Source organism: Amphibalanus amphitrite, unplaced genomic scaffold (genome assembly GCF_019059575.1).
Source record: "Amphibalanus amphitrite isolate SeventyFive unplaced genomic scaffold, NRLGWU_Aamphi_draft 001702F_arrow, whole genome shotgun sequence".
In the NCBI taxonomy this organism is placed as follows: Eukaryota; Metazoa; Arthropoda; class Thecostraca; order Balanomorpha; family Balanidae; genus Amphibalanus; species Amphibalanus amphitrite.
Window position 1 is genome coordinate 78786 of NW_024883195.1, and position 14124 is coordinate 92909.

Genomic DNA, 14124 nt, shown 5'->3' on the forward strand with positions numbered 1-14124 from the left:
CGCGTGTAATCCACAGATAATGATCGCCAGTCGCTCCGACTACACTGAGAAGCCGTGTAGGGTTGGAGGAATGAGAAGGAACAATGGTCACATGAGACGGTTCAGTGAGCAAAGGGAGGATAAACAATACCGGTAGAGAGTCGTTGGGGAGAAAACATAGAGTCGAGGCGGCGGAGTTCAGGACAAATTGTCGCCGTTTATGTAACGTCGACTCGCGGCGGCTGAGTGAAATGTCTGTGGAATGCGACAGTCGACAAAAAGTCAACGCTCGGCACGACAGAAAGTGAGAAGACGCGACAAAATGCGACAAAAATATCCCTCGGAATGTGATCAACACGACAGATTGACATATCTCCCCGATCGATCAAATTCGTACGATAGAGAGGACAAACCGATACAAAACGCTCCAGACACGGACATGACACCTCAGACGTAATCCACCGCGATCGGGCCGCTCTGTCACGGTATCGGACCGGACAGAGACAGTCGGCGACGGGCTAACCACTTGTCCAGCAGCGGCGGAGACGTAAAAACTGACACCGGGCGACAGCAGAATACAGGGCGGAACGGGTGTCTGGTGTGCTGGCCGGTTACGAAACATGGTGTTATGGGGCCACCAATTAGACGTCTAAAACTGGTACACCATTAGCGCCTTGTGTAATTCACTGTTTTCCTGTGACTGGTAGCAAAGCTACTAGTATGAGCAGTGTAGGTACCTGAAGTTTGGACATGTAATACAGTGAAACTTGTCTTCCCTATTCTCGCTACGATCACATTTGTTATGAAAACTTTCAGCTCTAGCATCTACCCAAGCAAACAATGCAAATGTTGTCTTATCTAACACCAAGCTACTGTCACTCTCTGGCCTCACTTCCCCATACTCATCCAGTGCTCAACCATACGCTCTCGCCCATCCCCTCATGCCCTCTCATACAGACCCCGTACCCCATCCCCATACTGACCCTGTACTCCCCCGTCTGCCGGTTGTACACGTCGGGCTGGGACCCGACCCTGATCAGCAGCCTGCCCGGCGAAACGTCGATGTTGGGGTCGCTGCCCGGCTCCAGCGGTTTCCAGTCGTGCAGCCATCTGTCGGCAGAGACGGGAAGTGTTAGTTCACCGATCGACCGACAGGTGGCCAGGAGTGCCGAGCGTGACTCCCCTCCACAGCATCCTCACGGAAAACAACACGCGGTGGTTCCCAGAAAAGACGCCCGGATCGGATTTTGAACGAGGCTGTGCTTTGTTACATTCGCGCTAATCCATCGTCATGAGGCTTACATGACGAAAAACCGCACGACATTACCGAAAAACAACGTCTGGGTACCGCGGTATTTCCGAATAGGGAGAAAACAGCGCGTGCATTCTATACGTGGCGTTCAACTCGGCTCGCCACCACAAGAACACGACCGGTTCCCGGTAAACGACTGGCTGCGACACTTTTCTCTCTGGGTCCGCGCGGAAAAACACAGCGGTCGAGCGAACGGAGGCCGGCAGAGGGGGTCTGAGGGCAAAGGTAGGGTTGACAGGGTTGACGGTAAGGTGACGGTCAGGTTGATGCTTACGTCAGGTGGTCGGCGTTCAGGTTGACTCCGCACGTGAATGCCACCTCATCTCCGGGCACAACGACCAGCGACTGGGGCTCCTTGGTGAACGAGATCCCCACCAGACCTGTGGGGAAAAGAGAGGGGGACACTCAGTACAGACACTCTCAGCACCGCGGAACACTCAGTACACGGGGGAAGACACTCAGAAACATTACCAAATTCTGGGGTGGGGGATTACTGATGAGTGAGATCTGTTGCTCATAGTTCAATTGATGACAGAGAACATGATGTAAGCAGTCGTTAACCGCAGCGTAGCGATCATAAGGGATAGGCGGATTCTTGTACATATTGCAAAACCGAGGGAGCCATGCAAGAACATTGTAGTAGTGATGATTGATCATACATATAAGCATGACATGAACATGAAGAGATTTTGGTGAACAACAAAATCTTGAATTGATTGTGTGAAATGTCAACATGATTGTCTCAAAGGTCATCATTCACTACATCAGTTGCTACATCAATTGCATCACAGCCTCACCAGCACCATGACGTGGTACCTACTGACGTGGTGCTCAGAACCAACCGATCAGAGCCAGCCGGTCCTCGGACCCCCAGCGTCGCCACGCCAGCAACAATGACAAACGATCTCAGCCTCTCGGCGGCCCGGCCCGACCCCGGACAGATCCTATCACCACGCGCATGACGCGATATGGCAGCAATCGATGACGTCATCTCGGCTCCGGCGAAACCTGTCCATAAATTACGTGCGGCGACAGACACGGTCCAGGAATGTACGCACGAAGGCGAACACCTGCGTGCACCGCACGCTGCACGCTCCTCACGGCGCTGCGGCAGGCACTGGGAACGTCATCTTGTGATACTGAGCTGGGGATTATACCGAGATAACTCAATCAAGAGAAACGTTACTGAAAAATGGCACATTCCATCATGAAAGGAATGTTACTGGTTATAGCCGGACTAAAAAAGTCCGTACCTCCGCGGCGAAAAAGGACAGTCGGGCGTCTCCAGGGTATCAGACACCGAGAGGTCTCGCTTTAACCTCGGCATGCACCGACCATGAACCCATCATGATCACATTTCCTCGCTGTGTAACCAGCCGGAAGATAAACGGCGAGCAGAGCTGATACTCGCTCATGCACGTGGCAGAACGATCAACTCTCCGGCCGGGCACGCGGCGCCGAGCGACTCCAGTTTCACCATCAAAGGCACCGATCATCGGTACAGATAGCGATCTCCGACGATCCGTGATGCACCGAAATCAAACTCCAAACGAAACGATGAGAAATCGGTGCAAGGGATGACATCAGCGACCTGTCAGCGATCTGTCAATGCCAACGAGCGCCGTCAAACAGTCGAGTATTCTCCAATCGTTAGTTGTGGCTTGTTAGAATTCTCCCAAATCGGAAGGTCGACGGGTGTTCTGCGGTTAAAAGAGCCATCAGTACCAGGTGGACACTGGGCGGACGACTCGCCATCCTTGGTAACCAGTCGATGGCGGTCTCGTGATCAGAATCATCATCAAAAGGTTATGTAATAGGGCACCTTACTGCTGTCTGCCTCCTCCAATCTCCTCGCCAGTCCCACCAGCACATAAGTTGGCGTCAGTTCAACCCGTTTGTGGAGTCTGGGAGATGGTCGGACAGCTCTTCCATCGCACACATATCATCTCTGACGTCAGGTGACAGCCGCAGCTACCGACGGGGTACATTGACTCAGCGGCACCAACTGCTCAGAAAGGCTGACCGAGCCCCTTCCTCAGGCTGCAGGGAGCGGCAGTGGCAACAGCAGCAGCAGCGGACAAACTTCAGAAGCCACCGACTGAGCCTACCGATCGTTTTTCTGGCTGTCATCGCCCGCCACTCCCTGAGAGTGGGACCGACGGAGCCACCCGCGCCGCCGACCACAGCCCGACCCGAGTACGATATTCTGGCCACGCTCCTACCGCCGCGCTATTGATGCGTTGTGTCCTTACGTGGCGGCGCGGTCGGGAGTGTGTGGGAGGGGTCTGTAGCGCCGCCGGTCGCCGCCCCTGCATCGGTCACAGGCGGGCTATCAGTGCGCCGGTCAGCGGTACAGCGGCGCAGACAGCGGGGAGTCGATCAGTCAGACGTCCCTGCCTCCGTCGGAGAGGACCGGGGACCACCGCGGTGGCAGCTCAATCCGATCACTGGGTCAGAAACGACGGCTGACCGGCGTCCCACAGCGGTGGTTCAGGAATCCGATAGATTTCGGTCAGCAGTTCGGTACAACGACAATCCTGAGAGGCTTGTCAAACCTTGCATTGCTGAAATCCTTCCAATGTTAACCGCGGATCAGATAATGGTATGGGATCATTCCCAATAATAATGCCATAGCACGATTTAGCGGAGGCCATACCAAACGATCTTCACAGATCATTAATCATACTGTAGGGCCACACTCACTACTCAGATTATGACAAAATTTAAGCAGCAGCAAAAATTAATTCAATAAGACAGCCGACTCAACAGGTTGCGTCTGCCGTGTGTTCAGACCTCATCCTCACTCCCAGTTTGTCACTCGGTCGCCCAGAACCGACAGGGCAGGTCGGCGGGCCGGAACAGGGCCGGTTCCCGACGGAGTGACATCCATCGCTGTCACCGTCCGGTCCGCGATCGAGACGGGGACTGATTGTTGGTCGAGCTGCGTGTCTCACCCCTCCGGTCTGAGGACGGCTGACCCAAGCGCGGCAGCACGCCACACACACTGTGTGCGAGTGAACCGGTTTGAAGGTCACTGTAGAACGCAGCACCGTGCTCTGATGCGGATCAATCCCCAGCGTAGCTACTTAGCTTATTCGAGCAGAGTGAGAACGCAGCCTGGCTCCGCCTGGACTGGCCAGTGGTCATCTCACACGCAGACGGCGGGGGAAGGGAGGAGGGGAGGGAGGGTGACCCAGATGTAGCCACACCTCCCCGAGTGTAAACAGAACATGGACCTACGACCAGCGGCGGCGAGCGCAGCCAGCAGCGATACCGCCCGGTCCAGCCGCGTGCCGGACATTGCGCCGGCAGACAGGCAGCACTTGCTTGGCGTGTCAGACTGGAGGCTGAGGTCGCGTCAGAACTGAACTCACGCCATGGTTTAGACGTGACACGGTGTCAGTCTGTGACACTAGCAGAGAACACAGCCTCAGTCGGTTCCTGACTCCACTGCTCGCACCAGTGCAAAATGGTTGGTGTTTATCCTCTGCCACGCAAACTTCCACTCTCAACAGCATCAGAGCGCGACGCCGCTAACGCGAACACCTCCGACAAGTGACGATGAACATGTCTGTGTACCGCCGACCGGTAGTGTCCAGCATGCCGTCACGTTTGGTGACTCTCGCCGTCACGTTTGGCGATTCTCACCGCCAAACAGCTGGAGACTGTGACGGCGGCCAGAGCCGTACTATCAGTCGACCAGCACCAGACCGACGCGAGGTGTCGCGACGGACTGGGACCGGCCGCCAAACATGAACAACTCAGCCGAGTCCCCTGTGCAGTGTGTAGACTGCAGGGCTAGAGTATTGACGCCAATAGCAACTAGCAGTGAACGTGATTGTAGCAGTTCAGACTGTATGTATATTGAGATTGGATTCCCAGTAAGGAATTACACGAGGTGCCTGAAAGGCCAAAGGGCATGGCTGGGTTTGCGTATGGAGTGCGTATGCGACGTGCGTCAATTTGCAGCCTGGTAACACAGGAAATACAGTACCGATGGCGTCACTAAAGGACCTCTGCTGCCCTGTAACGTCCCTGACGTATACCCAGCAGCTATGCTCACCGTTCTGCGCGGCGCGGACGGTCAGGCAGCAGAGGCCGAGCAGTACCGCGGCAGATACGGCGATCGGCGCCGGCTCCATGTCAGTGGACCGGACGGCTCTCTATCATCCCCTGAAACAGAACGGAGAGGACGGGACGGTCAGGGGAGGGTCCGCCGACAACTGTACGCTACATGTGTGATAGGGAAGCACCACAGCACATCTGATTCACAACATAGCACACAACACAACGTGGATACGCGCCTTCGGGTGGATCATCATGTCAGTAGGCGTTAATGCATTTGTAAGGGGGGAAAGTCTACAAATACTTTTTAGAATTCACTTAACATGCACGTGGAAGTCTCGTGGTAGCCATGGTGAAAGTCTCACTCGATAGCCCCTCCCTTCCGATGGACCGGCGACGCACCTATCACAGACTCCATTATGCAGCGCACGCGGCCGGAGCGGCCATTTGACCGGGCTCACAAACAGCCGGGTAAAAACCGGCCGTCCGCCTCCAGAGCGGCAGTAACCACGTGACAAATCAATCAACGCACCATCAGCCATCGAATAAATACATCTCAGCTGCGGCGCGCCAGCAGAGGAGCAAGATACCATCATTAACTCTGCATGATTTGTTGAAACAAAAGCACACAAATCTCGGCCGTCGACAGTTGGCGATAAAACACGATCGAGCAAAACAGCAAAACAGCTCCGGCGTGGTGCGCAAATCACACGTCACCACTTAACCAATCAGGCGGAGCCGTATAAATAAGCAGCTGGGCCGGGTCGACGGGCGTCGACATCGCCCACTATCGGGCCATCATGATCGGCCGGCGGGCCGACCGACCGGTCTACCACCCACGACGCGCGCGCTCCGGCGGCGGACCGTCGGTCGGTCGGACCGTCACCAGCGGGTTAGTGCCGGGTTATCGGACCGGAGCCGGGTTATGGATGGACTCTGGGAGGTTCATATCGCGCCCCGATCGGGCTACCCTCGAATTAATGTCGTGTTGTTGCTGGGTTAGCGTCGAGTTATCTGCCGAGGGTCGACAACGCCCTCCCTCTACGACTAGATCGGCCCAGTTTCGGCACTCAGCCCCCTCGGCCTTCGGCCTTTCTCCGAGCCTATACAGGCCTTTGTCCGCCTCACTGGCCACCACTCTCCACACTCTACCTACTCCTCCTCACTCTTTCTCAACGTTCTTCAGTCTAAGTGGTCAAACCAGAAGAAAAGGTCAAGCGTCCCAGCGATGTTTCAGCATTGCCAACTGCCACACCTTTCATCAATCATTCCGTCAAACCTTTGTTTGTTTCGGTTGAAAAGCATACCGAAATGATACGTCAGTTTGTGACATCACTCACTCGACTTCCAGACGAGCTCACATCAAACTGAGTACGGTTGCCTACATACGGATGCGTTCCATACTTAAGTGTGCAATAGGACTTAGACTGACGAGTGTAAGGACGGAGACTCCACTGATCAGTCAGTCCCCTTCAATCATTACTCAGCATTAACTCTCAGCATGGCACGTCGGTCATGCCGACCATGTAGGTCCAATAATCCGGACCAAACAATCGGCTCAAATAAATGACCGCTGTTCGATCACCCAGTGCCAGCCACTGTCGTCACGACAACAGAAATTGACCAGCAATTGCAGTGGAACGCTCTCAACGACCTAAGGTTGCTGGGATTTAAAGTCGCAACTCAGATCTCGGAACACACAAGGCTCTTGTAGCTGCCTCTCCAGCCGCTGCCGCCATGGCCCCGGCGCCGACGGACGTGTCCGGATCCGTGTCCGGAGGCAGCAGCGTGTCCGGCCGTGTCCGGAGTGTTGTCCGGAGTACACCGGCCCCAGGTAACGACGTGCCAACAGCGCGGCGGCCGTCCGAGCGGCGCCTTTGTGGCCGAGTGCCGGTACTTCATCAGAGGGGCCGCCGGCCGAGGTCAGCACGCCGCCGCTACACGGCTGCACGGCCAGAGGGTAGCAACGGCCGCACACGGGGGAACACAATCTGGGCGGGGCTGCACAAAGGGGAACATGGGCTGGGAGGCGCTGTCGAGGCGTTGCCGGTAGCCACACCGAGACACGCGCAACTGAGCTGATGCCTGATAGGAATGACTGATACATCAGCGACCACCAGCGAATCACAAGTCTGGAAAGCACTAGAGGATCGTAACAAAATACCTAGCTGTAAGATCGGAATGCGAAGCTGGAATCAGGACTGGATTCGGAGCCACAGTCAGCAATTCAAAACTCACGAAAACGCGAATTCCCCAACAAATTGCATTTCCGCGTCGTGGTTTCAGCAATATCGGAAACCGTTCTCCGCTCGTTCCGCCGATCGGCCGGACTAACGAGCCGGTCCGAGCGGCTCACGAGGTCCGGCGGTGCGTGGCGCGCCGCCGGTGGTCAGGTCACGGAGGCCGACCGGTCCGGTCACACAGCGCGGTGGGCGGTCCGAGCCGCACGGGTGGCCGTGTAGCCGTGCCGCCGCTGTGGTAGCTGTGGTCCGGTCCGGCCGGACTGGGTTACACAGAACCGCTTGGCGAAATCCGGCGACCAGCAATGAGCTACTGGCTGGTGTGGAGACCCGACACAGTGAAACAGCTTGCCGAGGCGTTCAGCCACCGAGAAAGGTCGGTCGGTAGGTAGTAAGTCTCGAACACGCGAGGCGCTATTATCGAGTCATTATCGAGTCAACGATGCACTTCCAAGCTGCTACCGAGCCAAGCTCAGCGGGTCAAGCATTAGCGAGTCCGCTGGCAGCGCGCCACACACTCACATCTGTCGCGACGTGCCTCCACGGCCACCAGCATCGCTCCGCTTTGTGCCGCGGCCCGGACTGAAGAGGCGCAATTTCAGGGCCAATTTGCGATTACAGCCGTCGACCCGCTGGACTGTCTCGGTAATCGCCGCGGTCCGGCCCGCCCCTCCTCGGCCGGAGCAGCATGCAAACCGCGTCATTACACAAAACAAGGCCACCGAGCTCCACATTCGCCATGCGGAGCTCGGCGCGGCGGCGTGACGAGAAAGGGTGGTCATTTTTGCCCGGCCGGCCGGAAAAACGGCATGCCGATATCGTGACGCGGTCTGAATATCCGCTCGGCGAGCGGTGCCGATTCGGCGGCCCTCACGACGGAGCGCGCGGCGCGCCGGGTCTCGTAAATCTCTAGACCACGCCGCGTCGCGGACTGGCGGACCTTTTGGGCGGCGCGCGAGGAAGGCTCCCACGGCACGCCCCGTGACCTCCACGAGGGCCGGCACACCGCCAGAGGAGGAGAGGGGAGGAGGACGGAACAACACCCGCCGAGTACCGGCCGACCGACGAGCCGCCGACGGACGCACGAGGACGTCCCCGTCGGCCCCGACGGCGGTGTCGGCGCAGGTGGCGACCCGAAATAGTCACCTCCCCCACCCTCCCCAGCGGCCCGGCGCGACCCGGTGCGTGCCGCCGAGACAGCGCGAGACGAATCGGGAGACAGCCGCCAGTGGGCGCGGCGGAGTACCGTAAAACACACACCGGCCGAGATCATCGCAGACAAATCACACTTCATCACAAACACATCCCGACTCAAGTTCAAACAGATCCCACCCCGCCCACAGATAGACACTCCAGTCTCACACGGCTCCCTTACGAGCCGCATGCACTCGACTACCGCCACGGGCGCGCCCTCAAACACGGCGCGTCGAGTGAAGGCCGGCGCCGGTGCCGGCGGCGGGGGCCGTGTCAACACTCCACGGCCAGCCGGGCATCCGCGGCATCTCAGCGGTTGCATCAGCGACTCTGCCGGCTGTCAGCGCCGCGCCCATCAATCACCGGCAGAGACGGGGACACTGCATGGCACCAGGAAAGGCACCGGGGAGTTGTGAACGAGTCCCAAGTGAGCTTCCGAGTGAGACGGTTGGGAGTAGACTCTAGCAGCTTTTAAACACTACACTGGAGCGAGTGAGCGACGAGCGAAAACGGACAGCGAGTGTCGAGCAGGAGCCGGACGACTGAACGGGTCGATTGAACGGCATGCACTCGGGTTCGATTGATCAGATGATGGACGGACGGCCGCCGCCGACAGCGGTGATGACAGCTCACGGCAGGGCGGTGCCACTGAATCGAACCGTCGCTGCACCGAGGGGATCCCCGGCGAAAGGAAGAGCCCACAAAATCCATAATGTAAAAGACTTGTTACCGACCGGTTATGGCCAAGACTGGGGAAACGCCGTATAATGGCAACCTTCACTTGTTTATTTAGCGCTGTTAATTCCTTTGTTTCCAGCTCGACTGGTGCCTGGCATGTCAGATGTGCTACTAAGATAGTATCATTTCCAGGAAAGTCCGAATCACAGCGCCGCTTGACACAGCCCAGTCGAGGTTACGAATGACCGTGATTGAGGTTAACTGGAGATAGGAATGACGGAGAACCGCACGGTTGTGTTCCGTCTGTCGATCAGTTAGTCCTGTCATGACCCCTTCGTCCGTCCGTCCGTCTCCTGAGGCCCAGCTATCCGTCTGAGTCGCCCTGTCGCCGCCCCCTGCTCCATTTCGAGTCTCTAAGGGCCTGCGGCGCCGCACTTCCGCTGAACGACAGCCACTCTGTCGGCACATATGTCAGCGGCGCACCCCGGCCCACACTAAATACACACGACGATCCGGGCACTGACACCTACCGAAACACTAACAGAGGCGTGCCACGCGTCAACGAGCGTCATCACATGACTGCAGGCGTCATCAGGCGTCACAAGACGACGCCAGGCGTCATCGTACATCACTGGACCATCAGTGGTCAGGTCAAACACAGAGTTCGTGTACGTCATCCTTCTGCGCTGTTGCCGGCCGACGCAGTTCAGTTCCTGGTAAGTTGATACCCCTGGGAGTCCACAGTTAGTTTCCAGACAGGTCTGGAACAGTACAGATCCGTACCACTACAGACGCACGCGGACGGTACGCAGCGTCGCGTGCCGATCTGTCTCCGTCACTGGCTGCCAGGACTTTGGACGCGCGTGACGCGGCGGAGGATACACAAACAGGAGAGCTGACGGGCGGTAGGTCAGTCAGGCAAGCGGACTACAGGTCTGTAGTTCCATCTACGGAAGACCAATATGGTCAGGAAGGAGCGGCTTGGCAATGCAGCATTCTAGCTCAGCTGCGACTAAAGAAAGGCGAGAAGCTGGAGCTACTACGGGTGTGTCTTTACCATCACCTGCTGACAGTCAGCCACCACCCTTGCATCTCCGAGCACCTTGTAACATCCCATCAGCATTCCGGTCGTGTGTGCGCCCGTTTCGCACCTCCCACGCCTGAGCTCTCGCCGACAGCGTGGCAGACGGCCGAGGAGCGACGTCCAGAGGTTTATGGCCGTGCTCCGGAGGCGTGCGGGCCAAGTCGGCAGGGTGGGACCGGCCGGCAGCCACTGATTTATGGCGTGTTTGGGACGGGTCGGCAGGCCGGGCCCGGGACACGCCGCGGCCAGCTGGTCGAGGGACTAGGAAGGAGGAGACATGCGGTTGTTGACCCGCCTGTCGTATTAGCACAGCCGGCGTGGTTTCGATCGGATATATCGGTGAGGGCTGAGGCATGGAACGACCAAAGTAACACAGCCAATAGTAGGGTATCCTGTCATCAGCATTCATCACCTCCCAGCCGCTGAAACACCTGTAGAAATCGCCCTGATAAAGCTCCTCGCAGTACATAAAAGACCAGCTACAGCGCCACACCGGCAGCTCCAGGTCCCTAAGCTAGCGTCCGTTGGCGATGACGCCGCTACCAGCTCCTTCGTCTCACGGCCACGGCTCAAGGTCGCTCGGCCTACCGCCGGTCGGTCCGCGCGGACGGAGTCGTTCACACCTCGGTTCGAGGAGCTGGCGGCGGTGCCGGCGGCGACCTCACCTGCACAGTGCCGTAACTACTACCGAGAATGACGGCCGGCCGGCCGGCGCGCCTGCAGAGCGCACTGCAGCCGGGCGCCGGACGGTCGGGGTTTACGACCGGGCGCCCCGCGCCGGCGCCGGCCGGACAACGCGCTCGCCGCGCCCGGGCGGACATTAGCCGACATCAGACGGCTGTACGGGGCGCTCTACGGCCGCACAGTGGCCCTGCCGGGTGACCGCGAGACCTGCTCGCAGCGGGGGACTGCCGGCCAACACCTGGTGTCCCGGCTCTGCACAGATAAAGGCTGTGCTGCTGCTCCGACCTCACAGCGCGTCACCGCGCACACTGAGTGACCGTGACACCGAGCGTGTAATGGCCGTCACCGGGGCCGCCGCGCGGGTCGTCAGCTACCGCCGGGCGGCAGACTGGCGGCGCCGGAGGCACTGACGGCGCGCGGGCCGCCGGCACGCCCTGTTTACGGAGGCACCGTCCCCCTCAGATGGGAGGGAGGGGGGCGACCGGTCGTCAGTGGCTCCGTTGACAAATGGCCTGTCAGTCGCCGGGTCCGAGCGGACACGGTCTGCAGTCCAGTGCTGATGATGGCGCAGTGATGATGGCCCGTGCACCGCCGGCAGTTGCACATGGCTCGTGTCATGGTGGAGTATAGCAGGGGACGGGAATGGCTCAGAGGCAGGAGTGAGAGTGAAAACCGAGATGCTTCGAGCATCCGTACTGCATACCAATATCATAACGGAGGTCATAAAATACGACATCGGCGACACATCAGATGTCGTGAGCACACGTCATGCCAACATGAGAGCCGATCAGCTACCAGCAGCATTGAAGGCATTCCAAAGTCAAAACACGGCACGATCAACACCTGTGACTGACTGAACTCAATCACGACACAAGTTGTCGGCGGGCAGATCCGAACTCCGAGACCCAATACAGTCCATCCGAGCTCCAGCGATCAGCGGAGTGTGTCCAGCGGGCTAGCATATCCTCCTGCCACTGACAGGAGGTCGGGTCGCCGAACTCGCAACGCACGAGTCATGACTGTTTTTGTTGGGGCGGACCACCACAGCAGCAGCGAACGACGCCGAGTCGCCACGCTGGGGTCTAACATGCTAACACGAGAGAGGCTGCCCAGTGTCTCCGCCCTCCGCCATTTGCCCACCGTCAGCGTAACAGCTGGTGGGACGGACCACGACAGTGTCGGTGACCCGGAGACAAAACGTGCGGCGCCCCTGACCGCGGCCATCCCTGCCGGACTGGCCACCGCTGCTGTCCGGATCACCGAGCCTAATCCTGGCTGCCGACACAGTCGACCATGTCGCCGATATATTTCAGCTCAGAGTCGTCAGCGACACCCGGGTCCAGCGGTGGCGCAGAGACCATCAGTTCAGCTGGAGGCTCGAGAGGCTACCGGCTCCATCTGGGAGGGCTGGGTGCGGGTCATCCGCCTCTCGCTCTCCCACCAGCCGGATCTGGCACTGCCTGCGGCGCGGCGCCGACACTCCCAGAGAGCACATCCCTCTTTGTCATGGCGTCAGCGCGGCCGAGCACTAATCATCACCTGTAGACGACGTCTGATTAGCGCGGCGCTGGAGAGGCGCGGCGGAGTCCGACCGACCCACCGGTAAACAGGTCCGTCGGGCGCCGGCCGCCACCGCCGCCGGGCCAGCACGATCGAGATAAAGTCGCCGTCCGGCGCCCCGCGAGCGGCGTGTGTTAATTAAGCGGACCGGTTTGAGAGGGCGCCGTGGCGGCGGCAGGCTATCGGCCGGCATCACGCCGCCGGTCGGGCGCGACGAAAAACGCCGCAGACGGTCAGCAAAACGGCGACAAGGCGCGCACACGCAAACGCACGGGCGAAGACATGACTGCCGGCGCGGAGCTGCCGCACAATCAGAGCGCTGATGCCCGAGCAGAGAGCTGATGTCAACGGACACGGAAGCGTGATGACTTCTGAAAACAACGGATGCGGAAAAGCGCCGAAGCCAGAGAAAATAAAACTACCGGATGAGATGACGAGACAACGTAAATTACACGCCGTCGTCAGGTCAAAACACGGGAAATTTCCAGAACACCCCGATAAAAATATCGCAGCCCGAAAAAGCCGACGCAAGGAAGCATGACACAAAAATCCCGGACAATTTCACACGTTGCTCGGCGGAAAGTGAGCACAAAAGAAGCTATTACCGCGCCCCAATCCTAACACCATTACCAGCGCGTAATCTCGGGGCGGGTCGCGGCCAATCCTAATCCCTTCCCTTTACACGGGAGCTCAGGTGTCCGCTGGTTGGCGCAAACAGCGTCCGGGGGCGTCCCTGGTATCCGGGAACGAGGGGACAGTGGACACTGTTCAGGAGGACGGAAGGACCGCCAGGCCCGCGTGCGTCGCGGCCGGGTGGCTCCCGTCTCCGTCTCCGCCGCTGCCACCGGCCGGGTCCGGTCTCAGCCTCCTTCGGGACAGCCGGCCGCAGTAAATCAGCGGGCTTGGCGCCACTGACGTCACCGGGAGACTCGTCCACGGCTCTCCCGGGAGAGGGAGAGGGCGAGCTGATGGGAAACGCAGCTGGAGAGCAGTGTTCGCCACGGGCCCCAAAATCCCCAGCCCAGCCCGGCCCGGGCCCATGGGTTCAGAGCCCGGCCCAGCCCGTAGCCCGCTCTTGGCAAATATTCCAAGCCCAGCCCGGCCCGGCCCGTCAAAAATAGCAATCTAGTTATTGTCTTAGCCTATTGCTATAATAAGCATGATTGATTACACTATTTTGAGAACAATTCAAATTGCATGAATATTAACATGGCAATCATGACTCCCTTCTTTTCAATGAATATAATCATTTCAAGCACCTATGGCACAAATTTTAACAGTAACAGCAAGCACCTCAGTCAATTAGGTCATGATTACACACCTATAAA

At 58.5% G+C, this 14124-nt stretch overlaps 1 protein-coding gene across 1 annotated transcript in view; it reads right to left on the reverse strand.

Annotated features, from left to right (window-relative positions):
* The window catches only part of LOC122374725 (interference hedgehog-like), a 66178-nt gene that overhangs the window by 27502 nt on the left and 24552 nt on the right, over nt 1-14124 (reverse strand). Inside the window, exons 3-5 of the mRNA XM_043353650.1 lie at nt 5355-5464; nt 1566-1671; nt 963-1089 (exon numbers count right to left, since the gene is read on the reverse strand). Of these exons, the coding sequence (XP_043209585.1) occupies nt 963-1089; nt 1566-1671; nt 5355-5433 (312 nt within the window). The 5' untranslated portion in view covers nt 5434-5464. The remainder of the gene's footprint in view (nt 1-962; nt 1090-1565; nt 1672-5354; nt 5465-14124) is intronic.